Genomic DNA, 27,737 nt, shown 5'->3' with positions numbered 1-27,737 from the left:
TCTCTTTAATGAATTGCCTCTCACAATTCAGAGAAGGAGTGAGGCTACAAGAGCGGTTCCAGAGTAGGACTTCTTCATGGTGCTGGAGGCTTTGTTTCAACAGCCTTTTGAGCCCCTAGGAAATATTTCCCTTAAGCTTCTGTCTTTCAAGGCCTGTCCTTGGCATCAGCCAATTGTTTCAGTGATTTGCATGCACTCTTTGTTCATTCCTCGTGCACTAAATTTTTTCTCAGCGCAGATAAGGTTTTTCTCAGGCCCAGCCAGGCCTTTATGCCAAAATGCTTCCCATATCTCCCATAGGTGGAACTTGAACACGAGATGATGAAAGAGAACAATAGGTTACTGTTCGTAACCCTGGTTCTCTGAAACATTGAGTGGAGAGATCCACCAAGCTTGCCCTGCTTGCTGCATGAGAAACGAATATGCTCACTGAGGAAAAGTAGCATGTCCAGGTGCTTATCTGACATTGAGCTTATGCTCCTGTCTGTCAGGCCAGACTTGGATTCTTCTGCAGAGGTCAGGTACGGATGCCTTTCCAATAGGTGGATCTCTCCACTTGATGTTTCAGAGAACTAGGGTTATGAACAGTAACCTACTGTTTTAGCCTTCATATTATTGATCCTAAAGAAATGGAAGTTTAGTCTTAATCTTACCTGTAGCTAATAAGTGCGTTGCTTCCAGCATCTTTATCTGTGGCCGAGAGCGTCAGCAGCACCTCTCCAACCTTGGCATCTTTAACCAGAATACTTTTGCTGTAGGTGTCGGAGCTGAAAACTGGAGCGTTGTCATTGACATCTGTGATACTGACCCTCACTGTGGTGATGTTCTGCAGAAAATGAACCCAAGCAACTTTTTGTAGTACAGACCAAAAGTTCATATTTGTAATGTCTAGTATCTAACTTAAGGATTGTACTAGTATTGTGTACCCCCCAAAAAAACAGCTACCTGGGGTTTCTCTCTGTGTCATTAAGGGAAAAATCTAAATATAGATCTAGAATATAGATTGAATATAACCGTTAGAGCAGGGGTAGCCAGCTCTGCTCCTGATGGGCTACCACCCTGTAGAGTTTAGCTCCAACCATAATCAAACACACATATAGTCCTGAATACCTAATCAAGGTATTCAGGGTTACTAGAAACGTTCAGTCAAGTGTGTTGGGGCAAGTTGAAGTTAAATATTTTAGAACATTGGCTCTCCATTAGCAATTTTGGACACCCCTGCTTTATAGCAAAGGTAGCCAACCCTGATCCTGGAGAGCAATCTTTCATCAGTGTTCAGTTCCAACCCTGCTCAAACACACCTGCCTGTAATTTTTAAGTAATTCTGAACACCCTGGATAGCTGGTTCAGGAGACTTTGTTTAGGGTTGGAGCTCAACTCTCGTGGAAAGTAGCTCTCCAGGAGTAGGGTTGGCTACCCCTTTTAGAGAAAAAAGGGGGTGTCAAGGGCCACCATCCTGCATAGTTTATCTCTAACCCTAATCAAACACACCTGGACCAGCTAATTAAGATGTTCTTGAAAACAACAGCTAAGGCCCGGTTTCACAGACAGGGCTTAGCCTAAGCCAGGATTAAGCCTTAGTTCAATTAAGGCATTTAAGTATCTTTTATAAACGTACACTAGAAAAAAAAACATTACTGGTGTGCATCTTGAGACAAAACAATGGCACTGACATATTTTAAGATCTGTCAGTACAAGTTACTTTCAGTTACACCAGCTCAAACATGCATTTTAGTCTAGGACTAGCTTAAGCCTTGTCTGTGAAACCGGGGGTAAGTGTTTTGGAGCAGGATTTGACTAAAGTCTGAAGGAAGGTAGCCTTCGAGGGACAGGGCTATCCCTGTTCTACTGTATGTTGTCTAGATTGCATGCTACTACATGCCTCAGGAAAAAAACCCTGATGATCAGATTGGAGTTAGCATTTTAAGAAAATTCTTGCTATTTTTGTAATATGCACCTGCAGTCTGGGAACAGACTGTGGCAATGCTATCTGAGGTTGTGACTAAGAATGTACCGATCAGTACAATCACAAAACTATATTAAAATACACATCCAAATGATGCAGATAGTACAACGAAAAGGAAATTACATTTCCCTGTGGCATCCCATGATCCACAGCAACAATGACCAAATCATATACATCCTGTGTTTCCCGATCCAGCTCCTCTATAGCTAGTAGAGTCCCATCCTAAAGAGATGAAATAAAGGAAATGATTTTTGAAAAATTAAATAAGATCTAACATGTTACAATACATTTTCTTGTTTATAGGTTAAGGTCCTCACATCTCTGAAGCTGAAGAAATTGCTGTAAGTGGAAGTAGTGATGGTGACACGTCCATTGTCTCCAATGTCAGCATCTGTGGTTAAGATTTCGCACACCTCTCCAGGTGATGAGGGTGTGTACGCACCTTCCTGAATCTCAATGGGCTCTGGGAGAGGAAGGAATTGTGGGTTGTTGTCATTGACGTCCAGAACAGTGATGATGACCTGAGCTGTGGAGCTTAAACCATCGACAGGCTGGTCTACAGCTATTACCTGAGAAAGACAATACAAACATCCCATTCAGAATGAATAGTTATCCTGAACATTTTGTAAATAGTTGAAATTAAGAAATGAATGTGATTGCTTTGTACCTGTATATTGTAATTGTCTAGAGTTTCTCTATCCAAGGTGGCGTCGCTCCGGAGTGATATGACTCCTTGACTGTTGATAACGAAGGTATCACTATCCATGATAAAATGACCTTTAGAGAACCCTCCCTGATCGGAAAGAAAACTAGAAAAGGTAAGTACCTGTACATCAAAACACTTTGAATGACAAAACCTTACATGGAAGTTTACATGGTTAATTTGAAGGTTATTTAGGTCTTGTGTAGTTTACATATGTCTGCTTTTCTTCTCTCACCTCATCCTCATCTGTAACCTCCAAAGATACCAGAGCAGTTCCACCTGCAAGGTTTTCATAGACGGACACGTCGTACTGGTCCTTACTGAACACAGGAGCTTTATCGTTCACGTCCTCCACCCACACCGTTACAGTAGCACTGCCAGTGAGAACAGGGGTACCTCCATCTTGTCCCTCCACTTCTAGAGTGTAGCGCTTAGCTTTTCCATAATCCAGCTTTTCAGCAAGGCTTATGGAACCAGACTCTGCATCAATGATAAAGACGGGTGATGTTGAAGAAGGCTCCTGCTTGACAATGTGATAGGTCACGATAGCATTTACACCATCATCCTTGTCTGTTGCCATGACATCTACCACGGCTGTTCCTACTTCAGCATGCTCAGACACTGTGATCTCATACTGTTGTCTGGAAAATATGGGAGCATTGTCGTTAATGTCCGTCACGGAGATGTCCAGAGTGGTGGTGGTGGAGCGCGAAGGGCGACCCTGATCTTGGGCAGTGATCACTAACTGGTACACATCTTGGGTCTCCCTGTCGAGTGGAGCTGCTAGAGTTATCACTCCTGTTTCCTGGTCAACATTAAACCTTCCAGCACCTCCCAGGAGAGTATACCGCACTTCTCCATTAAACCCTGCATCCTGCATCTGTGGCTGTAACGGATGTTACATCATCTCCCACCGTGTGATCCTCTGGTACTGAGACAGAAGCAGGGTGACTTTCAAAAACTGGACTGTTGTCATTTATGTCCAGCACCTCGACCAGGACTGATGCCTCGTCCCGGTTAGTTCCATCCGATATCGACAGCTGCACAGTGTAGCTGCTCTCCTCCTCAAAGTCCAGTTTGACTTTGGTCGAGAGAACACCTGTATCCTGGTTTATGGAGAACTTGTCAGCTTCAGTCTCAACTGTTAAGATGACAGGAACAATAGGATCAATGGACAGGAAGTCCACCTGTGAACGAGAGAGTACACATTAATTTATGATTAGACTGTTTACCAGATTTCCACTGTCTTCTTACTGTACATGAGAACTCAAAATGATTAACATTTAAAGGAATGTATGTTATATTCCAAATTTTTTGGTTTTCAGTACATAATGATTATTTCTGACACAAAACTGTAAATAACTTCTGAAGACTTGGAATACAGTGCATGTGTCGTGTGAACTACTTTGATGGTCCTTTTATGGTGTTTTTTGGTGTTCTTTATGGAGATTGACAGTATGGAAAACCAAAAAAAGCCTGTACACTTGTAAATTTCTCCTTTTGTATTCCACAGAAATCTAATATGGGGGCGAGTAAATGGACAGATTTTTTCCCCTCAATTTTTATGGTTGTTGATATATGGGACTGTCTTCATAGACCCTTGTGGGAGCTTTGACAAAAACATTTAGCAAAATTTCAAATAGATTGGACCAATTGTTTTATAGTTATAGCCAATTTCCTGTTATAGCGCCACCAAATTGCCAAGATCAGCCATTTTTGCAAGTGTCCATACATAAGTGTACAAAATTTGGTGAAAATATATTTTTCTTTTTTTATTTCTTTAAGTAAATATTTGTTAGTTAGCTGGTTGTCATTTAGCACACCATATGGTTTTCATCAAATGTTTTTTATATCAGTTACAGAAGCAGTCCCTCATAGAAGATCTTATAAAAAAACTCTTTGTGCTTGTAAGGACCTTCACAATGTCTGCCTCTGACTGATCCTCCTCTACTTGTCCCTGGTAGGTCTTCTGAAGGAACTGAGGATGAGAATCTCCAGGTGCCTGGACATCCACCATTGTAGAAGTGGATCTGCTTATAGCGCCCCCTAATGTATGTAAAGGAAGTGAAATGGTATTTAAGCCAACAGTAATGTATCCACAGCCATATATACTTCCATCAAATGTCTTCCAGAACACACATGATATCTTACCATCTTTTGCAGTCACATAGAGTGAAAACTGAAGGATTTTGTTTTCCACCAGTGGGATTGTCTGAACTAGCGTAATCTCTCCATCATTCTCATTAATGCCAAAATAACCTCCCTCATTTCCGAACTCAATGGAGTAGCTGATTTCACTATTTGGACCTTCATCCAGGTCTGTTGCTTCAACCTTACATGAAAATATATGTACAGTAAGTTTAGTTAGTAACTTTATTCCAATGTTTATGATATAGTAGTCATCTTATAATGACATACTGGTTCCATAATAAAATCCAGAAATTTACTAAAATATTGATTGTGCTGGAAAATGATTAAATGACTTAACAAAACAATGATTTATCACCTTGACAACCTGCATTCCAATAGTCTGATTGCCGTAAACTTTGCCCTGATACTTAGAAGTTGTAAACTGTGGACTGTTGTCATTCTCATCCAACAGGATGATGGTCACGTCGGCTGTTGCTTTGTTGGTGGAAGGAGGTTTTTCTTGTGCTTCAACCTTTAGAATTTGGAGAGAAAATTGGCATGCTTATTATGCAGTGGTGTTTGAAAACATAATGTTATTATAATCGTTCATTCTGAAAATTGTTGATGAGATTTGTTGTTACTTGAAAACTGAAGCTGGTTGTGGTTTCTCTGTCTAGGTCCGCAGAACTTTTCACTAGAATTGTTCCATCAGGGCTGATAGAAAAAGGTACAGATTCTGGAATAATATGGAATGTTCCCACAAATCCTCCCTTGAAAGGAAGTCAATTAGTAAGTTATTTTTGCATGCATTTTTTTGGCTGAATCTCACAATAATTATATTACTTTACAAACAGTGATGTTTTGAGGAACAGTACCAGGTCTAGATCAGTGACTCTAGTCTGAAGCACAAACTGATCCTGTGGTGAATTTTCCAGAATAGATACGGTGTACTCATCCTGGTCAAATTTCGGAGGGTTGTCATTCACATCCTCAATGGTGACGGACACAACAGCATTAGCCGTTTTGCTGGCATCATCCTTCTGAGTTGCCTATTTTTTAAAGGAAGTCATGAATAAAAAATATAAGCAAACACAATACTGAATCCTCTTGCGATTCATAACATCAGCCTAATGATTTTAATGAATGTCTTAATAAATGTCTGATACCTGTATGTAAACAGTTATCTGGTCTATTTCCTCTCTGTCTAGTGCCGTTGTCACAGAGATGACTCCACTGTTTTCATCGATTTCAAAGTTGCTCTGATAATCATTTGAAGAAACTGGAACAGAAATGTGTATACATGCTGTGTTATTATCAGAAACTTAATTCAGAATATGAGTGCAATTATTTATTCAAATAGAAGTGTATTAGCAGTGTAAAGTACTTGTTTTATTACAATTACTGTGCTTGACTATTGTTTGGTGGAATTTTCTATTTTATCAGATTTATCAGTGTTTCACCTCCAGCTCTCGCACATCTACAGAGAAACTTTATTTGGGAACAGGTGGAGGAGGTTATTTAGATTAGGATGCATGTCATGTAAGTGTGTTGTAAATCTTCTGTTACCTGCTGTTATGCTGTAAACTACAGGCTCGTTGATGCCCGTGTCGCCATCTTGAGCTTTTATGGCCTCAGGAATGATGTCTGAAAACTGTCCTACCTGTACATGAACAGAAAAGACATGGAGGGTTTGATTTGTTCGATCAGACATGAGTTTAAAGTATTGATCATGACGTCGGGGGCGCGGCTCTGCTGCTGACCCTGTGCTCACCGCGTGTGTCCTGTTTGCTCATTTTGTTTGTTTGTTGGAGTTTTAAAGTTTGTTTTTAAAACTGTTATTGCCGTCTGTCGTAGATTTCGCTTGGTGGTAACGTTATCTTACCCCGTATATATCGTCTGTGTCAGTGGTATTATGTCAGTCGTGCTCACTTTAAGCACAGGTTGCCCACAAGGCTGTGTTCTTTCCCCTGTGCTTTTTTTCTTTATTTACTAATGAGTTTTCGATTCAGGGGGAACTTTTTAGATTATTAAAATATGCAGATGATATGGCCTTAGTTGGCCTATTGGATAAAACTAACTCTCTGCATGATGTTGCCTATTTGGCTCACACTAAGGCCCTTGAAACTTGGTGTCATTTTAGCCAATTAGAAATTAATGTCGTGAAGACAAAGGAATTAATTATGTGTACAAAAAGAGACATGACAATCCAACCAATTTCACTTGTGGGTCAACAAGTAGAAATTGTGGAGAATTTTAAATATCTCGGCTCAATCCTGGACTCACAGGTGAGCTTTGTCGATAACTCTGAGTATATCTTTAAAAGATGTTCACAGTGACTATTTCTTCTAAGACAACTCAGTGGCTTTGGAGTTAGTCAGCATATTTTAGAACTTGTTTACAAATCTATTGTGGAGAGTGTACTGTCTTATATACCTGCCTGGTATGAACATTTAAACTGTAGATCTAAGAATAAGCTCACCAGAATTGTGTCAATGGCAAGTAAAATTGATGGCAGACCACAGAAGCCCTTAGGACAACTTTATGTTGAAAGGGCAAGAAAGAAGGCGAGGAGTATTCTTGCAGGTAGTTCTCAACCTCTTTTTAGCCAATTTGAGCCCTTGAAATCAGGCAGACGCTACAGAATACCTCTTGTGAATAAAAATGTGTTTAAGCGATCATTCATTCCAAATGCTATTAAAATTCTCAATTCCGCAATTGTTTGATAAATTAAATCACAGCGGCGTGAGTTGTTATTTTTATGAAATGTGAATCTGTCTGTTTTTTGTTCTGTTTTTGTTGTTTTTAACACTACTTGTATAGCTATTTTAAGTGCTGGTGAGCCAAAGACAATTTTCCACCTTGGTGGACAATAAAGATATACAAATTTACCTGATTTTCCTCAATGGATGCCTTGTAGAGACTGTGATCAAAATAAGGGTTTAGATTGTCAAAATCTTCAACTGTTATTGTAACTGTTGTGGTGTCACTGAGTTCTCCTACATCCTGCAAAGAAACATAGAGTTTTATTACTATTTACCTTCAAATTAGTTCATCCAAAATAGTTATAGTTCATTTTGTAATTTGTTCCTGGTCCCCATCCACTTTCATTTTATGGAAAAAAAAAGTAACTTGGACATTCTGCTAAACATCTCCTTTTTGTGTTGCACGAGATTGAATTATTTTGTGTGAACTATTCCTTTAAAGAATAGACTACTAAAGCAAGTTTGATGTTTAGTGATCAAACTAAATTGGATGTGGGACTGGTAGGGTGTCAGAGAGTTTGTTTTTACTTTAGCTTCCACAGTGAAGGTGTACTGTTGAACATTGTTGTAGTTCAGACGTTGTTTCAACCGGATGTTACCGTCACCTCTCATTTCAAATTCATCCGGTGCTGGAGGCTGTTAATAGAGGGGAAGTGATTAATTAAAATGAAATTCATGGACACAAGCTGAGCTTACTGAATAATTATATATCATTTAGTTCTCTTTCCTTCAGAAGGATCTGCATGCATCAAAACTTTAAAAAGAAAGAAAGAAAGAAAGAAAGAAAGAAAGAAAGAAAGAAAGAACACGAAAATTGGGCATTTTATTTGATTGACATCCCTATTGGAAATTTAACTTACAATTAAATTACATCTTCATGCCTGACACATGTAGTTTTGTGTAAACCTGTGTTAGTATTATAAGAAGTATATGAGAATCGTTCATGATTTACCAGTATAGAATATGTAATTCTGCTGTTCTCTGTAGAAACATCTGCATCTTTAGCCGTCACCCTGATCACATCTGACTCCACAGCCGTCGCCTGGAGCAAAAGACACGGTTTACAAAGAGATGTGAGTGTCTGAGTGACCAAACACACTACTGCTGTATAAAGATGACATTACACACACCTCTGACACTGTGACGCTGTATGATTTACTCTCGAAGATCGGAGGATTGTCATTGACATCCTGAACTGTTAATGTCCTGATGTTTTTCAGCTGAAATGGAGAATGAAGACTTTATATGGAAGGTTTATGTGCTGAATCTTTATTTCTATAATACTTTGTCATATTGAATGATTTGATAATGTTATTGTTTAAACTTACAGATGGGTTTGGGCAAGTGAGTGAATAATACAAAATCCCTCCTGACTGGAATAAAAAAACACACAAAGAGTCATAAGTGGCACTTCATTTCTTTATGAAATTAAAAAAATAAAATGTAATACTACCAACTGTGACAGAATGGGTAATGGATGCAGATTTATCCTAAACTAAACTGTCAGTCAGCAGGGGATATTGTTGGTTTGTAGTTATTGATAAATTATATCATGAATATTGATTAAAATGGTTCAGTGAGGGACAGACCTCCTGTAGTACATCAGCGTCCAGTGGTTTGATGGTTCGTACAGTAGCGGTTGAGTCTTTATCAGAGTAAACCAGCTCCAGAAATGTCACACCAGTATGAAAGAGATATCCCTCCAGCACCAGATGATCATCAGGTCCGATATTAGTGATAATCTCTACATCTCCTGAAGGCCAGATCAAATACACATTTAAATACATATTCTAACACACAATCTAAAACATAAATATAATGCCAGTATTGATCTTGCATTGCTCTTTTAATATTCACAAGCAAAGGCATTTTAAATGAGTTTTTTAAATCAAATATCAATTATTTTATAAGTTGTTTCAATACAAATCAATACAAATATCTTTACATTGAAATTAAATAATCGAAATTTTTGCTCCGGAATTTTATTTATTTTATTTTTTTGCAAATTTAAAAAGAAGGAGCATCTAATATTGTGGACATTTCTCACCTTCATATCCCTCCAGGGTACTCCCTACTTCGATATTAGTTCCAGCTACACAGTTTATCTGTGAGGTCCCTTTAACAACAACAAGTCATTAGATTCAGGATGTAACAAACAGCTTAAAGCCTAAACTAAGTAGCACACAATACACTAAATCACACAATACATTAAAAATAAGATGCATCACAATTTAAACACGGGCCTACAGTTTTAAAATCCATTTTAATTTTCATAATTTTTACCGATATGCTGGTGACATGGATAGTGGACAGACAGTTGTCATTCTAATTTATGATTGGATTATGAATATTACTCCAATGTTCAAACTCGTGTCATTTAATCTTAAATCACTTCACTTATATTATTGAATAAAGTGGTTTCCTATTAAATATTTTACTTCAATATAGAAGACCTTTGTCCTGTAAAACACATGATTTTTAACCATAGACAATAGATAGAACTAAACAGATAGAAATAAATAAAACTTATAAAAGTAAGTTAGGCCTCACATCCAAATGTTTGAATTTAAAATTGATACTTTAGCTGGTTATGAATGAATTTGACTTACCAATAGCACTCCTTACACTGTGGACATGAAGACAAGCTAAAATAAATAAAATATAGAATAAATCCATCTTTTCCATGATTCACTGTCAGTGCTGCCTGAATTATGAAGCCTGGCAGTGAAGAGAATGACTATTCCTCCTGTAATTTCTCTCTCAGAGCTGTTCTTTATTGTATGTCATAAACAGTTATGGCCTCTGGTATAAACAGGTATCAAAGGTGCTTCATAGAGGCCAATAATACAGTGATGTGGGAGGGATTGTACGGAAATAGTTTCATGTTACAAGCTTATTTAAGGATATCTAAGATTTTACACCTATAGACTTTGTTCTACCATTCCTACTCACGTAAAGGTTTCAGTCACCCGGGTCTATTCTTGTTGATTATGATATGTCCCTCTGAAGTACTTGATTCTGATTGGTCAATCACAACATTCTGAACTGTTTACTTGGCTGCTGCCCCTGGAAACTGATTTCATACACTAATCTTGCCTCTTGAATCACTTCACACTGTTTCCTGTCACATAATGGCATAATTTCAACTCAAATTTCACATCAATTTATTTACTTATTTAGTAAATGGGTGGTGTAACAAGAATGATAATGAACAGTCAACTGCTCATAATAACAAAATAGGATGACAGGATGATATGAGATCATGTTGGGGAAGTGATCATTATTTTGTAACAATGACTGTTACATTATTCATACCTTAATAATAACCATTCATCAACTGCAATAAATCTAAAGACCTTTATGCTGGACTTTGGCCTGCAATTGAACAGGCTGTAAAGATACATGACAACAATGAATAATTCACACCCTGCACTGCTGGGTAACTCAATGAGATTATTTTAAATCTATATCCTTTATTCCGTGTTGCTACTGCCAACACAATCAAACATTATCTTATCACTGCTTATTACTTACGAGCCTTGTTTATCAGAACCAGCGTTATATTTATGACATCAGCATTTTAGTGACATTACAGAACAAATCAAAGGTCACACACAATAAACTGTACTTAAATGGAAGAAAGATTATTACTGTATATCTTCTGCTGATGATTTTACATAATAAAAGATTTTAATGTTTGCTGAAACAATAATCCTACAGAAATGTGTTTTAATTTAGTTTAGTAAAAGTGAAAAAAAAAAGAAAAAAAAAAAACCTCAATCAATTTAGTCTCTTAATCTGCTGGAAAAAGGGATCAAAGTCACACTCTCTACTTCATCATGACTTCATTGGATTCTTTTATTTCCATTTCAATAAATCTGGGCTCACACCATGTCGTAATTACCGTGATTTCAAGAACACGTGACGTTCTACTCAGAGCTGTTCATGTCGTCAGACTGGGAATCATAAATTTCTATGGCAACACTATCAATGCCTGAATGAATCTGCAGCAGTCAGGTGGTACAAAAATTGTAATTATGAGCTCTACAAGGATGTGAATGCTTTTTACAAGTTGAAATCTCGTAATTACGATAATACTGTACAACATGGCGTGAACGCACCTACTCCTGCCTGGAAGCTTCTAGAGATCCTGAAGACCTTGATTAAGTGATTCAGGTGTGTTTGATTAGGACGAGAGAGATAAACTGCATCCGAAAACTTAGGCAGCTGACTTGTTGCCTCACTGCCTTATAGGCAATCACTCTGCAGGCAGCATTTGCACACGAAGGCTAGGCAATTTTATTTGAATAGCACATTTCATACACAATGGTAATTCAAAGTGCTTTACATAAAGAGGAAACAAATACATAATTATAAAAATGGAATGCATAAAATAAAATAAAATAAAATAAAATAAAATAAAATAACAGTTTCAGTCAGAATATTTGTAGCCACTAGGGCTAATTCAACTTTGTTTTCCATCAGAGCAGATCTAAACAGATCTATCCATCAGAACGGATCTAAATGGATCTTCCTCATGCTGGAGGGATAACTGTAAAAATATTTATATTTGTCAGGTAGTTGTGTGTTTAAACAGTACCCTTACAGACAAATCTTCCTGGACTAACTCTGTCAGAGCTCCATCCAGGGATAAATGCTTACTTCCTAATTCTCCCAGCTCAGATTTAAAATGCATTAAAACAGTCAGAAATAAAAATATGATGCATAAAAGATTGATATAAAATGCATTAAAAATGAAATAAAAACGAGAAAAAGAATTAAAAGAATAAAATGATGATACATATAAAATAAAGCGCAATCAGTTCGGACGTTTTAAGTCTGGATTTAAATGTGACTACTATTGGAGCACATCTGATCTCTTCTGGAAGCTGGTTCCAGCTGCGGCTGGCGTAACAGCTAAAAGCAGACTCTCCGTGCTTTGAGTGAACCCTTGGTATTATTACCTGAATGCAGGTAATACATTCAGTCACTCGATATCTCTCTCACAATACTCTTCTACATAACGCAGCTTCAATGAACAAAATCAATGTTGCTAAGAGTGGTTAAGACAGACGCAGCAACATACACACTCAGTAGCGCAGCGATATTTATGTAATGCGATCAGCTGTATGTTTTCGGAAATTTTACAACGGCTTCAAACGCGACTCAATCAATCAGAATCAAGGGCCGGAACTATCCGTTTTATAATCAGTATTTAATGCAATTACATTAGAATTAACTGTAATTCAATTACAGAAAAATTAAGAGTAGTTCCTTACTTTTTAAAGGGAAATTTAATTAAAATACAGTAATTAAACACTGCATGCATTACACCCAACACTTCTCCTGGGGACCCACTGTCATGCAAAGTTTATTTCCAACTTACTTCAGCACATCTGCTTGTATGTTTTCAAGAGTTCAGGTCTGTTGGGTTGAAGCTAAACTCTGCAGGACAGTGGAAGGGGAGCAGGGTGGAAGACCTCTGTGTGGGTGAATAGTAGACTTTCTGGAATCAAAGAAAACCTGGTCCAGCCCTGACCAGCCTATTGCATGTGCTGTTTCCCTCCAGGTCAGGAGTCAGAGATCGTCTTATTATTGGGAGATATGGGGGTCCGTAGGTACAGTAGAAATGTGTTGTAAACTGATTCATACCTGTTGAGAAATTGTCTGTGATTTCTCTTTTAAAACAGCAGTATTTGGTGTAAACTCTAAAAATAGATAAATCTAAAATTAACATGTTGAAAATTAGCCGATGGGCTGTCCATTTATTAAATATTTCCTATTTCCTTGGTTAAATAAACTATTTCGGCTAAAGTTGCAGGCTTGCCTTCAAGTGGCTTTGTCAGGAGTTATGGTTAATAAAAATGTCTTTGTACTGTGTACTTAAAAAAACCTTTAGTTCTACATAGAAATGTGGATATCTCCTACCCAAACCTAATAAACTAACATCTGTTGTTGTGGTCTTCTCAAACCTAGAAATTTAACTAATTTAAATATCCCAAACATAACACATTTTTAATGTTTGTTAGTTTTAACCAAATGCCAAATGTGAATTAAAGACACAGAGGCTACATTTGAAAAAAATATCTACATTTATTTACATTTACACATTTAGCAATTCATGTATTCCTTGGGAATCAATCCAATGACTGGCATTTCAAGCACCATGTTCTCCTGTCTGCAGGACAGCTACATGTATTTTTCATTATGTATTCTGCTTTTAAATAACATTCCAATTAAAAATAATGCGAAGAATAAAGCTTCATGTAGTGTGATCCATACAGTCACTTATGAGACAGAAATACATAATGAGTGGAGCAGAGTGATGCTCCCTCTTTGAAGGGAATTCACCCTGTGTTGTGTATGTTGTGACTTGAGTATGTCATCGTGAGTCACATGACAGCTGATCCTGGAACTGAGTGTACATGATCAAAGAGGTTAATCCTGTAATGCTGTAGTCCAGAGCCTGGTTTCTGTCTTTAGAAGTCCTGATACTTATGCTGTTTCCTCCATGTTGGGAACTCAACCCTTAAAATGCTGCCTACAAGGCATCTCAAGTTTAGGATTAAGGCTGTAAAAGTGTCATAATCAAGACATAAGTTCATGAAGTCTTGTGCACTACTGAGAAGAAGTGAGGAGCTTTGACCCATCAGGGTGTTTTCAGATGACCGAGATGCTGTTTCCACTGATATCACTTCCATTCTCAGATTCTCTGTCAAAATTTCTCACTAACCTCACCCTGGACAAAATTATAAATAACAATTTAGATTCCATGTTAAATGACAAATTTATATTTAATGAATTATGAGTTTGTCATTACAGCAAGGTGCTTTACCTCTATGGATTCTGGGATTCTGTTAACAAGATAAGAATGATGTTTAGTCAAACATCTCTGAACAAATCAGTGCATGAATACATGGTAACTAAAGCATATTTTGTATTTGAGAACAATCTTTTCACAAATAAGTTTAACTGACTCTATCAGATCTTTAACAATATTTTGGGACTTACGTTTTGAAGTTAACAGGAAAGTCAATACTCCTTCTATCTTCATTTAAATCAATGCCAGTATTTAAACTGTGTGTGTCAGAATCTGTGTCCTTCTTCTTTTTCCTGAGGCAACAAAAATATGTATTATACCTACTTCACCAAACATAAATTTCTTCACTGTGAAAAAATTATACCTAAAACACGAGCAATGTTAAACATGAACATGAAACATCATTTTATCACTTTAAAGATAACTGGCAAAGGAAAGTTGTATTACCTACTACTGCAGTCCAGGTGAAACAGAACAGACAATTTGATCAATAAAATAAAAAAATCAATTCTCACGTATTTCATAGATGATGATGATAGATGATGATGATGAATAGATAGATTGAGTGTGTGAGTGAATGCAGTTACATGGCCAGTAATAACTTACTTAAGATGGATAATCGTTGATGCTAAAGTCACAATGATTACACTCAGCACAACACTGACAGCAATGAGAGCATTTGTAACTGCTTGACTGGGATCTTCAGTGTTTCCAGAACTGTCCTCCACTTTGATTTCCAAACCAAGACCAAAAACCTTCTCCAGTTCAGATGTTAAAACTTTGAGCTCAGTGTTCAGTTTCCTGTGGGAGTGAACATAATTCAGATGCTGCCCATAAAACTCTCATCCTAATTATATAGAACAGATATAATTTAGACAAGCAGGCCAGGGGGAAATGTGAAGAGTATAGTTTTTGTTAATTGACAAACATTCATTTTTCATATATATAGCTTATATTTTTGTTAATGCATTTACATAAAGTATTCATAAGTATATATATTTTTTTTGATTAGTAAACCTCTATAAATCAGGATTTTAAGGGGGAATACTTTTTAAGGTGGATAGCTGGATAGCTTGTTGGGTTTTATACATTAATATATTTGCTGGGTTGTTTTTTCACATACTGCTAGGTCAGTCAACCTGATATTGAAGGTTTTTCATTTTAAATTATACAAATGCACCCTAAAATCTCTGATATATATATATATATATATATATATATATATATATAGGACAGGAACAGTTCATATACAATATTTTTTATTCAATGGCAAGTTATTAATCAGTGGGCAGTCAAAGTTGGAAATAAATGTATTCAGATCTCGGATCAGTTTTAATTGTTTACTTGCACATTTCCACATCAGCTTTCACATTAGAATAGTCTAAATAAACTGATAATAGTTCAACTTACTCTTTGATCTCTGTGGCTTTGATGACAGCTCCACTGGAGTCAATGGCAATGAAACTGACGTAAGTTTTGTCTGTAGAGTCTCTGAGAATGGTGCGCATCTCATTCCCATTCTCGGCTCTCACACTGAGGATTTTCACAGCCCAGCCTAAAACTTTCTCCATTGAACTGAGAAAAAGAAAACACTATCAGATGGTGTAAAGAACACAAAACAATAAGATTCCAGAAAGTGTATTCCACTACTGGTGTATTCCGGAAAGCAAGGTTATAGTAAGTTCAGCCAACTCAGCGTATGTTCACAGTTAACACACAAGACATTCTCAACAGAGCAATGAATCAACAAATCACCATGGAAACAGATGCTAAGAAAAAGCGCACCATACTACTTCTTTCTTCTTCTTTTGTTTACTGGCTATTTACATACTTGGTGCATATCGCCACCTATTTGGTGGTTGTGCAATCATTTTTCAATCTTTTTGTTTAATAATCTTTAATCCCTGTAAATATGAACTATATTGTTTGTTTGATGCTAATTATATATTAAAAAGAAACACTGATTAAACTAAATAACAGTCTGTACTTGTAAAGGTAAGATGGCTGTAAAAGTTTAGTCATTTTGCTTCCACGTCCTTTTGCAAAAAAAAATAAAAAATAAAAAATAAAAAAATAAATAAAACTTTTTTTAATAGTGCTATAAAATGATTGAACTATATCATCACCTTGGAATTACAATAATGTCTATCTGACATTTTTGTCAAAATTGAGTTATTCACATATTCTTATTCTGTGACAACTTATTTACATGTGATTTTTTTTAAGTTGTGTACATTTTGGGACTTTTTATTTAGAAAACAATATGGTTCGATCTACAAAGTCAAATAGAATTGAAAAACTTGTCTTAATACTTAGCTCAATATCTCAAAACCGCTCAGCATGCAGATAGAACCTTATAATTGTATGGTGGCAATATATATAATATTGTGAGCAATCTGTCACGCCCACTGGAGCCTCATCAATAGGTCACACATGTGCTAAACACCTCTGAAGCAAACTAACCCTGGAACAGATCCTGCTCTGGAGCAGGTTATGTTCAGAGAGTAAGTTGCTGTAGATACCCTGAAAGTTACCTCCATTATTGGAACCGAAAGTGTAGGTTATCCGCTTACTCTTAAACATACCCAGGCATGTCACATAACCTGCTTTCTGGAATACCCCCCAGTTTTTTAATGTCATTCCCTGAATTAAAATCTTACTAGAAGAGAAGCTTTTCAGTAAATAATGGTGTAAATTTCAGTCTGTTCAAGGTTACTTAAAAAGACTTGGTAATACAGCCCACAAGTCATATGAACTGTTATTTGTTACTTATTTGAAGAAGCTATGGTCACTACTGTATGACACTTTGTGGAAAAGAACTGTATGAACATTTCCTTTTTGTGTTTCAGTGAAAACATTTTTAAATTTATTTTTTAGGTTCATTATTCCTTAAATATGTTTTAGCTCAAAACATATTAACACTTCACTTCATAAATGGAAATGCTCTTTTTCTGTCTCAATAACATGTTTAAATAATGAACGGAGATTACTCACTCTTCCATCTCTAGTATCTTCTTCTCCACTATGTATACAGGCTGGTTTAGAGAGATTACTGAGACGCTGTCACGATGTACACTTTGTTTTACTTTGATCTGTAGGTGGCAAACACAAGAACTCAGTCTTGGCATTGACTGCTCTGTTTTATTGTTCTGTTCTCAATCAAAATGCCATTGATCATTTGAAACAGTCTTCCAGAAGCTTTCTCTTATTTTCTCTCTCTCACCTGTACTGTTGTAGTCGTGAACAGTCCATGTTTATCAGTGGCTTTAACATGAAAGGTGAACAGACTGTCTCCAAAGCTAGATGCATCCAGTACGTAGATCTGACCAGTGTTTGCCTCCACATCCAGCAGAGTTGTGGACTCCTGCAGGGAATACTGCAGTTCTGAGCTCTCGCCCACATCAGGGTCCCATGCCTGAGGGTCAAACAACCACATTTCAACCACTTTTACAAAAATCATCAAATCAATTGTGATAAATAAATCAAGTTTATTGACAGCCATGAAATATACAGTTCTGAGCTTGGTCATTATCTTCATTTGGTAAGTTCACTATTTAGTAATATTTTAATTAAATTTTATGAATTAAACAGCTCGTAAACATACTTTATAACTAGAACATTTTGAAATAACCCGTTAAACAAAGTCTGATTACTTCGAAAAATATCAGCACACATCATCTCAACAAGACCCATGATTTGAGGAATCATTCATGTCCACGGCACAGATGGGATGGGATGTCGAAATGTGCCTTAGTGAACACCACTAATTATAAAATAGATTTGACTACATCCACTGCATTTTTAACTGATGTCTATGCCCAGCCACACTTACCTGGATATTCACTATAGGGAATTTGTATGGAAAGATACTGAAAATTTCTGCTTCATATATTTCATTGTCAAACCCAGGAGCCTCATTCACATTCTCAACCTGAACACTGACCTGAAGATTGTGAGAGAAATAAAGTCAAATGCAAATATAAATGAGCCCTGTGGCAGTTTTCTTTTAAGAAGAGAAACTTTCACTTTGACATGCTTGAAGAGTAAGACTTAGACCAGAAACATACTCTATGTAAGTATGTGAATGCAAACACTTATAGCTACACAAGCATTGCATTCTGCATTCTGATATATAAATTATGTGTCAGAATGCAAATGGGAAGCTAATTGCATTTCAAGTGTTGCTTTAATTGGGTATATAAATAAAGTACCTTATGCATTAACATAAATTGCGTACTTGTGTAGAGATTGTTTCTGGTCTCAATTTGAAGTAAGAATAGTACCGTTGTCTCTGCAGTGTTTGGAGGAGTGCTGGAGTCTATGGCCTCTACTGTGAGGATGTACCACTCCACTTCCTCCTTGTCCAGCGGTCTGAGAGCTTTTATGGTTCCCTCACCATCCACAGAGAAGACATCCTTGTGTGACTTCATGTTATAGCTGACAGTAACCAGTGGATTACCTGTTAATGCCTTGACCTTGCCCACTATTGAGGCCTCAGGTTCATTCTCCTTTATTGCAAAGTTGTAGGAGGAGCTTTCAAAAGCCACATTCTCAGTGAAAGGGGCAATTTTAAAGTAGATCAAGACTTCGACTAAAGAGAGAAGAAATCAGAAGAAATCATCAAATCAGATTTGAATAATGAAGGGGGAATTAATTGCTTCCAAAAAGAATCGCTCACATTATCTGCATTGTTTTAAAGGATTAATTCACTTTAAAATGAAAATTACCCCATGATTTACTCACCCTCAAGCCATCGTATCCCATCCTTCTTTCAGACGAATACAATCGGAGTTATATTAATAATTACACAGTTATGCTTTTTTTCATAATTTGAATAAGCAAGGCGTAGGACGTAGCTTAAGCGTTTTGAACTGCGAGAGGCGTTACATTTTCTTCCTAAGTTGAATACGGAAGGCGGAAGCTAGCTATTTTAATTTATAACATGTTAAATATGGATATTTTTCTTATAATTTTCTTTACAATTTTTTCTTGCATCACTTCGCTTTAGAAGGCCTTTATTAACCCCCCGGAGCTGTGTGGAGTACATTTATCATGAATGGATGCACTTTCTTGAGCTTCAAAAAGGTGGTTTCCGTGCACTGCCATTATAAAGCTTTGGAGCATCAGGGTGATTATTAATATAAGTAATATAACTAAGAAAGTCATGTACACCTAGGATGGCTTGAGGGTGAGTAAATCATAAGGTAATTTTCATTTTAAAGTAAACTAATCCTTTATCACCAGATTCACTAGAGGAATTATGCAAACCTTCATCAGATTCTGGTGGTGTTCCATGATCGGTCGCTATAGCAGTAAGGGTTAGCAGTGTGTCTTCTGTGACCCCGCTAAGGTCAGAGGTCAAAGTGATGTCTCCTGTTTCAGCATCCAGTGTGACCACTGAGGAGTCTTCAGAGAAACTACAGAAAGACAACATTTGTATAAAATCCCTGTTGAACTCTTATTTTGAATTAGTCTGTGATATCACATGTGTGCAGAGTCAGTTCACAGAATGTTCTGCTGCTCTTCAACAAAACAGATCATGGTTTGTTTTGATGTGCGTTCCTGACAATGTAAGTTTACATTAAAGGGTTAGTGTGACAAGCAGGGCGGGCGAGAGCCGTGAGGGAACGGCGCGAGGGCGGTGACGCGAGAGTTAACGAGCGAGGGTCTGCTGGCATTACTTTCGTTTTGTTCTTTGTTTATTTTTTATTTATTTATTTATTTTTTTAACATTCAAACAATAAACTTTAATAAAATAAACAAAGAACAAAACGAAAGTAATGCCAGCAGACCCTCGCGGACGTCTGCCGGCCACACAAACATAATAAAACAAAATAAAGTCCAGGCCTGGTCCTCTCTCGTCCTTCACTGTCGTCGCTCCTCCTTTTATGCTTCCGGAGCTCCTCCGTGAGAGACTCAAGGCCTCGCGCCGTTCCCTCACGGCTCTCGCCCGCCCTGCTCGTCACAGTTAGTTCACCCAAAAATGAAATTTCTGTCATTAAGTACTCACTCTCATGTCGTTCCAAACCCGTAAGACCTTTGTTCATCTTCAGAAAACAATTTTTTTTTTTGACATTTTTGATGAAATCCAAGAGGTTTTTTTGTCTCCCATAGAAAGCAATGAAATTTCCACATTCAAGGTCCAGAGAAGTAGTAAATAAATGGTTAAAATAGTCAGCTGCTCGGCCATGGAAACCCATTTCTATTTAAGTGTGTTTAACAGCATGATCTGTCGTAGCGTCTGTACTATTACTGGAGCCAGAGCTAGTGGTCATTAATTTAATTTCATTCTGTGTTCCTTAATTCCCAATTCAGTGTTGTTTTATTGATTGTGATATATATTTGAAAGCATTGTATTTAATATTTGAGAAGTTTATTTAATTTATTCATTGTTATTCTTTTATTTCAGAAACCACACATACTGCATATCATAAACAAACTGCTTGTGGATTTGTTTCGAATAAATCGATGCTTGGACACAGAAGTGAACTCGTGAACTTTTGCCTATAAACCTTCTGACTGAGGCTGAGGACTGGATGTGCATCCATGCAAATGCATCTTTAACAACATTCAGGCATCTGTCTTAAAGGTGTCATGTAGGGAAGTGTGTTCATGGTTTTGCCTTCATATTATTGATCCTAAAGAAATGGAAGTTTAGTCTTAATCTTACCTGTAGCTAATAAGTGCGTTGCTTCCAGCATCTTTATCTGTGGCCGAGAGCGTCAGCAGCACATCTCCAACTTTGACATCTTTAACCAGAATGCTTTTGCTGTAGGTGTCAGAGCTGAAAACTGGAGCGTTGTCATTGACATCTGTGATATTGACCCTCACTGTGGTGATGTTCTGCAGAAAATGAACCCAAGCAACAATTTTATAGTACAGACCAAAAGTTCATATTTGCTATGCTCAAGGTTGTCATGGCATTTAAACAATGCCTCAAACAAAATTTGGAAAACCTTTCAAATTTTATATTCCATGAAGCGATGGCCAATCAGACAACTAGGTCTTCCTTGGAATCACTTGAAATCACAAACTTTGTATGATGGCAGACAGATAAAACCCTTTACTTCCAGATATGCATAAAGCCTTCCAATAAGACTGAAACTTGTATTTTAAGAAATCTTTTATGGAACCCTGGACATGACATGAAGGGGAGAAAATGAAGATATTGTGGCAATGAATTAAGAATTAGTCCCCTACTTTGTTCCCTTGTTTTAGTTAAATTTAGAACAAATTCTTAGTTTGTGGCCACGATTTCTATTTTTAATTTTCTTTTTTTTTTTGCATGTCACCTGGGAGTCAGCTGACGCGAGCTTGACTGACGTGACCTGCCAGAACTGATGCTAACGCTGGATTTTTGTGAAAAAATATGCATCAGGCAATCTGTGATCAGTCTGCAGTAATGCCACAGAATGTTCCAATCAATACAATCACAAATTGTATTGAACTACGTATATTTACATCATGCAATAATACAAAGAAATTTATTAATTATTATTCATTTAAAATTCTTATTATTATTATTTTAAAATTAATACAATACATTTCTCTGTGGGATTGCATGGTCCATGGCAACAATGACCACATCATACACATCCTGTGTTTCCCGATCCAGCTCCTCAATAGCTAGTAGAGTCCCATCCTATAAGTGAAGGAAATAAACATGTTTTTATAAGATCTGAACATTACAATGTCAAGTTTATAAAAAGATGAATGATATCATGTATTGTAGGCACCCAGAGCATCAGTGACAGCCGCCTTTCTCGTAAGTCCCCTCACCTCTCTGAATCTGAATAGTTCACTGTGTGAGGAAGTAGTGATGGTGACACATCCGTTGTCTCCAATATCAGCGTCTGTGACTAAGATTTCGCACACCTCTCCAGGTGATGAGGGTGTGTACGCACCTTCCTGAATCTCAATGGGCTCTGGGAGAGGAAGGAATTGTGGGTTGTTGTCATTGACGTCCAGAACAGTGATGATGACCTGAGCTGTGGAGCTTAAACCATCGACAGGCTGGTCTACAGCTATTACCTGAGAAAGACAATACAAAAATCCCATTCAGAATGAATAGTTATCCTGAACATTTTGTAAATAGTTGGAATTAAGAAATGACTGTGATTGCTTTGTACCTGTATATTGTAATTGTCTAGAGTTTCTCTATCCAAGGTGGCGTCGCTCCGGAGTGATATGACTCCTTGACTGTTGATAATGAAGGTATCACTATCCATGATAAAATGACCTTTAGAGAACCCTCCCTGATCAGACAGAAAACTAGAAAAGGTAAGTACCTGTACATCAAAACATACTTGTCTTGACGTTGGCTTGACAAAGCTCTACATGGAAGTTTACATGGTTAATTTGAAGGTTATTTAGGTCTTGTGTAGTTTACATATATCTGCTTTTTTTCTCTCACCTCATCCTCATCTGTAACCTCCAAAGATACCAGAGCAGTTCCACCTGCAAGGTTTTCATAGACGGACACGTCGTACTGGACCTTACTGAACACAGGAGCTTTATCGTTCATGTCCTCCACCCACACCGTTACAGTAGCACTGCCAGTGAGAACAGGGGTACCTCCATCTTGTCCCTCCACTTCTAGAGTGTAGCGCTTAGCTTTTCCATAATCCAGCTTTTCAGCAAGGCTTATGGAACCAGACTCTGCATCAATGATAAAGACGGGTGATGTTGAAGAAGGCTCCTGCTTGACAATGTGATAGGTCACGATAGCATTTGCACCATTGTCCTTGTCTGTTGCCATGACATCTACCACGGCTCTTCCTACTTCAACATGCTCAGACACTGTGATCTCATACTGTTGTCTGGAAAATATGGGAGCATTGTCGTTAATGTCCGTCACGGAGATGTCCAGAGTGGTGGTGGTGGAGTGTGATGGGCGACCCTGATCTTGGGCAGTGATCACTAACTGGTACACATCTTGGGTCTCCCTGTCGAGTGGAGCTGCTAGAGTTATCACTCCTGTTTCCTGGTCAACATTAAACCTTCCAGCACCTCCCAGGAGAGTGTACCGCACTTCTCCATTAAACCCTGCATCCGCATCTGTGGCTGTAATGGATGTTACATCATCTCCCACCGTGTGATCCTCTGGTACTGAGACAGAAGCAGGGTGACTTTCAAAAACTGGACTGTTGTCATTTATGTCCAGCACCTCGACCAGGACTGATGCCTCATCCCGGTTAGTTCCATCCGATATCGACAGCTGCACAGTGTAGCTGCTCTCCTCCTCAAAGTCCAGTTTGACTTTGGTCGAGAGAACACCTGTATCCTGGTTTATGGAGAACTTGTCAGCTTCAGTCTCAACTGTTAAGATGACAGGAACAATAGGATCAATGGACAGGAACTCCACCTGTGAACGAGAGAGTACACATTAATTTATGATTAGACTGTTTACCAGATTTCCACTGTCTTCTTACTGTACATGAGAACTCAAAATGATTAACATTTTAAGGAATGTATGTTATATTCCAAATTTTTTGGTTTTCAGTACATAATGATTATTTCTCACACAAAACTGTAAATAACTTCTGAAGACTTGGAATACAGTGCATGTGTCGTGTGAACTACTTTGATGGTCCTTTTATGATGTGTTTTTTTTATTTTTATTTTTTTATTGTTTTTTTATTTTATTGTTTTATTGAAACAAAAATGAGGTTGAGTAAATAATTTTCCATGTTTTTTGAGATATGGGACTGTCCTCATAGATGCTTGTGGCAGCTTTGACAAAAATATTTTGCAAAATTTCGAGTAGATCGGACCAATGGTTCCATAGTTATAGCCAATTTCATTAAATTCATTTTTTTTTTTTTTTGCATTTGGCCTCATGCTGAGCTGGTACATACTGTGTGTGTCAAGATTAGTGAAAAAATCTCTTTATGTTTTTATTTGTTTAAATAAAGATTTGTTAGTAAAAAACTCTTTGTGCTTGTAAGGACCTTCACAATGTCTGCCTCTGACTGATCCTCCTCTACTTGTCCCTGGTAGGTCTTCTGAAGGAACTGAGGATGAGAATCTCCAGGTGCCTGGACATCCACCATTGCAGAAGTGGATCTGCTTGTAGCGCCCCCTAATGTATGTAAAGGAAGTGAAATGGTATTTAAGCCAACAGTAATGTATCCACAGCCTTATATACTTCCATCAAATGTCTTCCAGAACACACATGATATCTTACCATCTTTTGCAGTCACATAGAGTGAAAACTGAAGGATTTTGTTTTCCACCAGTGGGATTGTCTGAACTAGCGTAATCTCTCCATCATTCTCATTAATGCCAAAATAACCTCCCTCATTTCCGAACTCAATGGAGTAGCTGATTTCACTATTTGGACCTTCATCCAGGTCTGTTGCTTCAACCTTACATGAAAATATATGTACAGTAAGTTTAGTTAGTAACTTTATTCCAGTGATTGTGGTATAGTAGTCATCTTATAATGACATACTGGTTCCATAATCTCCAGATATGTACTAAAATATTGATTGTGCTGGAAAATTATTAAATGACTCCACAAAACAATAATTTATCACCTTGACAACCTGCATTCCAATAGTCTGATTGCCGTAAACTTTGCCCTGATACTTAGAAGTTGTAAACTGTGGACTGTTGTCATTCTCATCCAACAGGATGATGGTCACGTCGGCTGTTGCTTTGATGGTGGAAGGAGGTTTTTCTTGTGCTTCAACCAGATTTTGGAGAGAAAATTGGAATGCTTAGTATGCAGTGGTGTTTGAAAACACAATATGATTATATTATAATTGTTCATTTCTGAAAAATCATATAGTGATATCTAATGATAGATGAGATTTGTTGTTACTTGAAAACTGAAGCTAGTTGTGGTTTCTCTGTCTAGGTCCACAGAATTTTTCACCAGAATTGTTCCATCAGGGCTGATGGAAAAAGGTACGGATTCTGGAATAATATGGAATGTTCCCACAAATCCTCCCTAGGGAAGAAGTCATTTAGTTAGTTCTTTTCTCTGTTCTTTTTTTTTTTTTTTATCCATATTTTCACATTTTCAAATCTGTAATTTAATCATTTAAAATCGTCATCAATTATTATTAATATTTTTCTTTTTTTTAATATTATTTATTTTATTTAACAAATAGACAGTGATATTTTCTGGAACAGTACCAGGTCTAGATCGGTGACTCTAGTCTGGAGCACAAACTGATTCTGTGGTGAATTTTCCAGAATAGATACGGTGTACTCATCCTGGTCAAATTTCGGAGGGTTGTCATTCACATCCTCAATTGTGATGGACACAACAGCATTAGCCGTCTTACTGGCATCATCCTGCTGAGTTGCCTGTTTATAAGGAAATCATGAAGAGAAAATATAAACAAACACAATACTGAATCCTCTTCAGATTCATGAATGTCATAAGAAACGTCTGATACCTGTATGTAAACAGTTATCTGGTCTATTTTCTCTCTGTCTAGCGCCGTTGTCACTGAGATTACTCCACTGTTTTGATTGATTTCAAAGTTGCTGTGATATTCATTCGGAAGGACTGCAACAGAAATTTGGATATATGCTTTATCATCAGAAACTTAAATCAGAATCACACATATCACTCGCACACAGAGATTGGAGCTCATGCTGCACACACAGAAACATTCAGGAGCACTGAAACTTGTTGTCAATGCTGCCCCCTCACATCTTTCTCTTTCTCGCTAATACATTCAAATAAATGTAAACTTACCGCATTGTTTCATCTCTGTTTCTGATTAAAGCATGCAGAATCCTAGATCTAATGAGACTGATTTTTACCCTTCCTGTCAAATATTGCACTGCCAACATCAACAGCTTTATCTCGTCAGTGCTGACAAGTGACCATCAGGCAGTGCACAGAAGACTCATTGGTGACAGCCAGGTAATGATCATGTTTTCACTAAACTTTGGCACAGCTTGTCACTGCTGTGAAATTAAACCACTATTAAAACATCTCAATACAGCCAGCAGAACTTAGGCAATAGCCCTCCATTAAGCTTAACAATAAGCAAGCTAGTTTTGCATTGATGTAAAATAGCATCGTACAAGGTCAGAAATGCCACCAAAATTAATAAAAATCCCCCCAAAATATGAATTGCCCTTCAATGAGTTCTTGTATTTTGTTTATACTGTTAAGTGATATCACAAGAGCAAGAGTGCTATTTTCTCAAATATCAGCACGATTACAAAATGGGATATTCATTTTATAAAACAGTTCAATAAACAATGTTGAATATATGAATTGACCATTTTTAGATGTTGTTCTTGTTCTATTTTGCCAATGAAAACGGTTCCAAAAAAAAAGCAGAAAAGTCGTGTCTCCCAACTCTGTTTCATTCTTGAATGATTCAGCATTTTTGAATGAATCAGGTGAGTCAAAGATTCAATGACACATTCATAAAGTCAGTGGACACTGGCCCTTTCCCAAATGGCACCCTAAACCTTAGCGTTCTTCCTCTGAGCCCACAATTTTGTGATGTAATGGAGCTTTGACTGTCTGTTGTGGAGCTCTCCTCAGGCCCTGTCCCAAATGTCACACTTCATGTGCACTTGCAGTCTTGTGGACTTACAATGGCTGCCACATGCGCGTGACCGTTAAGAATGTAGGGTATCCCATCCCAGAACCTAAAGTGCACATGAAGTGTGCCATTTGAGACAGGGCCATTTGCTTCTTTCATGAATGAATTAGCTGGTTTAAATGAATCAGTTGAATGAATAGCTGTTTTTCCAGTGTTGGGCCAAACCATTCCCTTTGCTTAACCATTCCATTCCGTGCTGATCCAGCCCAGCCGGTACTGTTATGGTGTCATTTTCCACTGTGGCACTGATAACGGAGCTCTTTGTAATGTAATACAAATGTGTCAGTCATTGCATTGGTAACACAAGAGTTTACAGATGATATGATGTGAATAGCAACTGTGTCATAGAGGACGATCAGATATTTCTTTTAATTTTATTTTTAATTTGTGTTTACAATGCTCACGTGGAATTACAACTGGAACTGTTCCTTACCGTTCTTAGAACCGTTCTACGATTTACTCATTACAACTTGCCTCCACCTACTGGAGGTTTTAGTTTCATTGTTCTAAATATAAAAGAATAGCACAGTCCACACCATATCAATAATGGCACAGTGAAATGATATTGTTGAAATTACTTTCAGAACGATTTTTTCCCAGCTGATGAATGATAAAAACATCCTGCTTTAAAGAGCTCGAGCATTTAAAGTGGTGGCAGATGACAAAATTGCAGCGTGTGCGTATGATAAATATAAAAAATATCACTGGTGTGGACGCTAGCTCTACCATATCTATCAAGAAACAAGTAGTAGAAATATTTAATTTTATAAATTTT

At 37.4% G+C, this 27,737-nt stretch overlaps 1 protein-coding gene and 1 long non-coding RNA gene across 11 annotated transcripts in view; both read right to left on the bottom strand.

Moving 5' to 3' along the window:
• LOC127513524 (protocadherin Fat 4-like) overlaps nucleotides 1-27,737 on the bottom strand; it is a 97,902-nt gene that overhangs the window by 6,745 nt on the left and 63,420 nt on the right. For 4 of the 10 annotated variants that reach the window (XM_051895379.1, XM_051895390.1, XM_051895396.1 and 1 more), the window contains exons 15-25: nucleotides 24,332-24,462; nucleotides 22,795-23,745; nucleotides 22,511-22,636; nucleotides 22,161-22,412; nucleotides 21,925-22,023; nucleotides 21,052-21,224; nucleotides 19,650-19,798; nucleotides 18,665-18,972; nucleotides 18,214-18,324; nucleotides 17,605-17,796; nucleotides 17,376-17,473 (exon numbers count right to left, since the gene is read on the bottom strand). In XM_051895379.1, the coding sequence (XP_051751339.1) occupies nucleotides 17,376-17,473; nucleotides 17,605-17,796; nucleotides 18,214-18,324; nucleotides 18,665-18,972; nucleotides 19,650-19,798; nucleotides 21,052-21,224; nucleotides 21,925-22,023; nucleotides 22,161-22,412; nucleotides 22,511-22,636; nucleotides 22,795-23,745; nucleotides 24,332-24,462 (2,590 nt within the window). Of the gene's footprint in view, nucleotides 1-653; nucleotides 827-2,089; nucleotides 2,189-2,283; nucleotides 2,536-2,633; nucleotides 2,760-5,674; nucleotides 5,849-5,965; nucleotides 6,079-6,365; nucleotides 6,460-7,688; nucleotides 7,803-8,089; nucleotides 8,198-8,513; nucleotides 8,604-8,691; nucleotides 8,782-8,889; nucleotides 8,935-9,150; nucleotides 9,315-9,608; nucleotides 9,678-10,170; nucleotides 10,336-17,375; nucleotides 17,474-17,604; nucleotides 17,797-18,213; nucleotides 18,325-18,664; nucleotides 18,973-19,649; nucleotides 19,799-21,051; nucleotides 21,225-21,924; nucleotides 22,024-22,160; nucleotides 22,413-22,510; nucleotides 22,637-22,794; nucleotides 23,746-24,331; nucleotides 24,463-27,737 lie in introns of those variants that run through there. The other 6 variants (XM_051895432.1, XM_051895425.1, XM_051895449.1 and 3 more) reach the window with 4 other exon arrangements.
• LOC127513661 (uncharacterized) lies at nucleotides 14,273-14,981 on the bottom strand. Its single transcript, XR_007930460.1, has 3 exons — nucleotides 14,573-14,981; nucleotides 14,397-14,415; nucleotides 14,273-14,300 (listed from the first exon to the last, which is right to left on the bottom strand). It is a non-coding gene; the product is annotated as an uncharacterized LOC127513661 (long non-coding RNA).

Source organism: Ctenopharyngodon idella, chromosome 1, assembly GCF_019924925.1.
Source record: "Ctenopharyngodon idella isolate HZGC_01 chromosome 1, HZGC01, whole genome shotgun sequence".
Taxonomy (NCBI): domain Eukaryota; kingdom Metazoa; phylum Chordata; class Actinopteri; order Cypriniformes; family Xenocyprididae; genus Ctenopharyngodon; species Ctenopharyngodon idella.
Note: the sequence above shows the minus strand (reverse complement) of the source record. Positions and strands in the feature narration are given on the sequence as shown.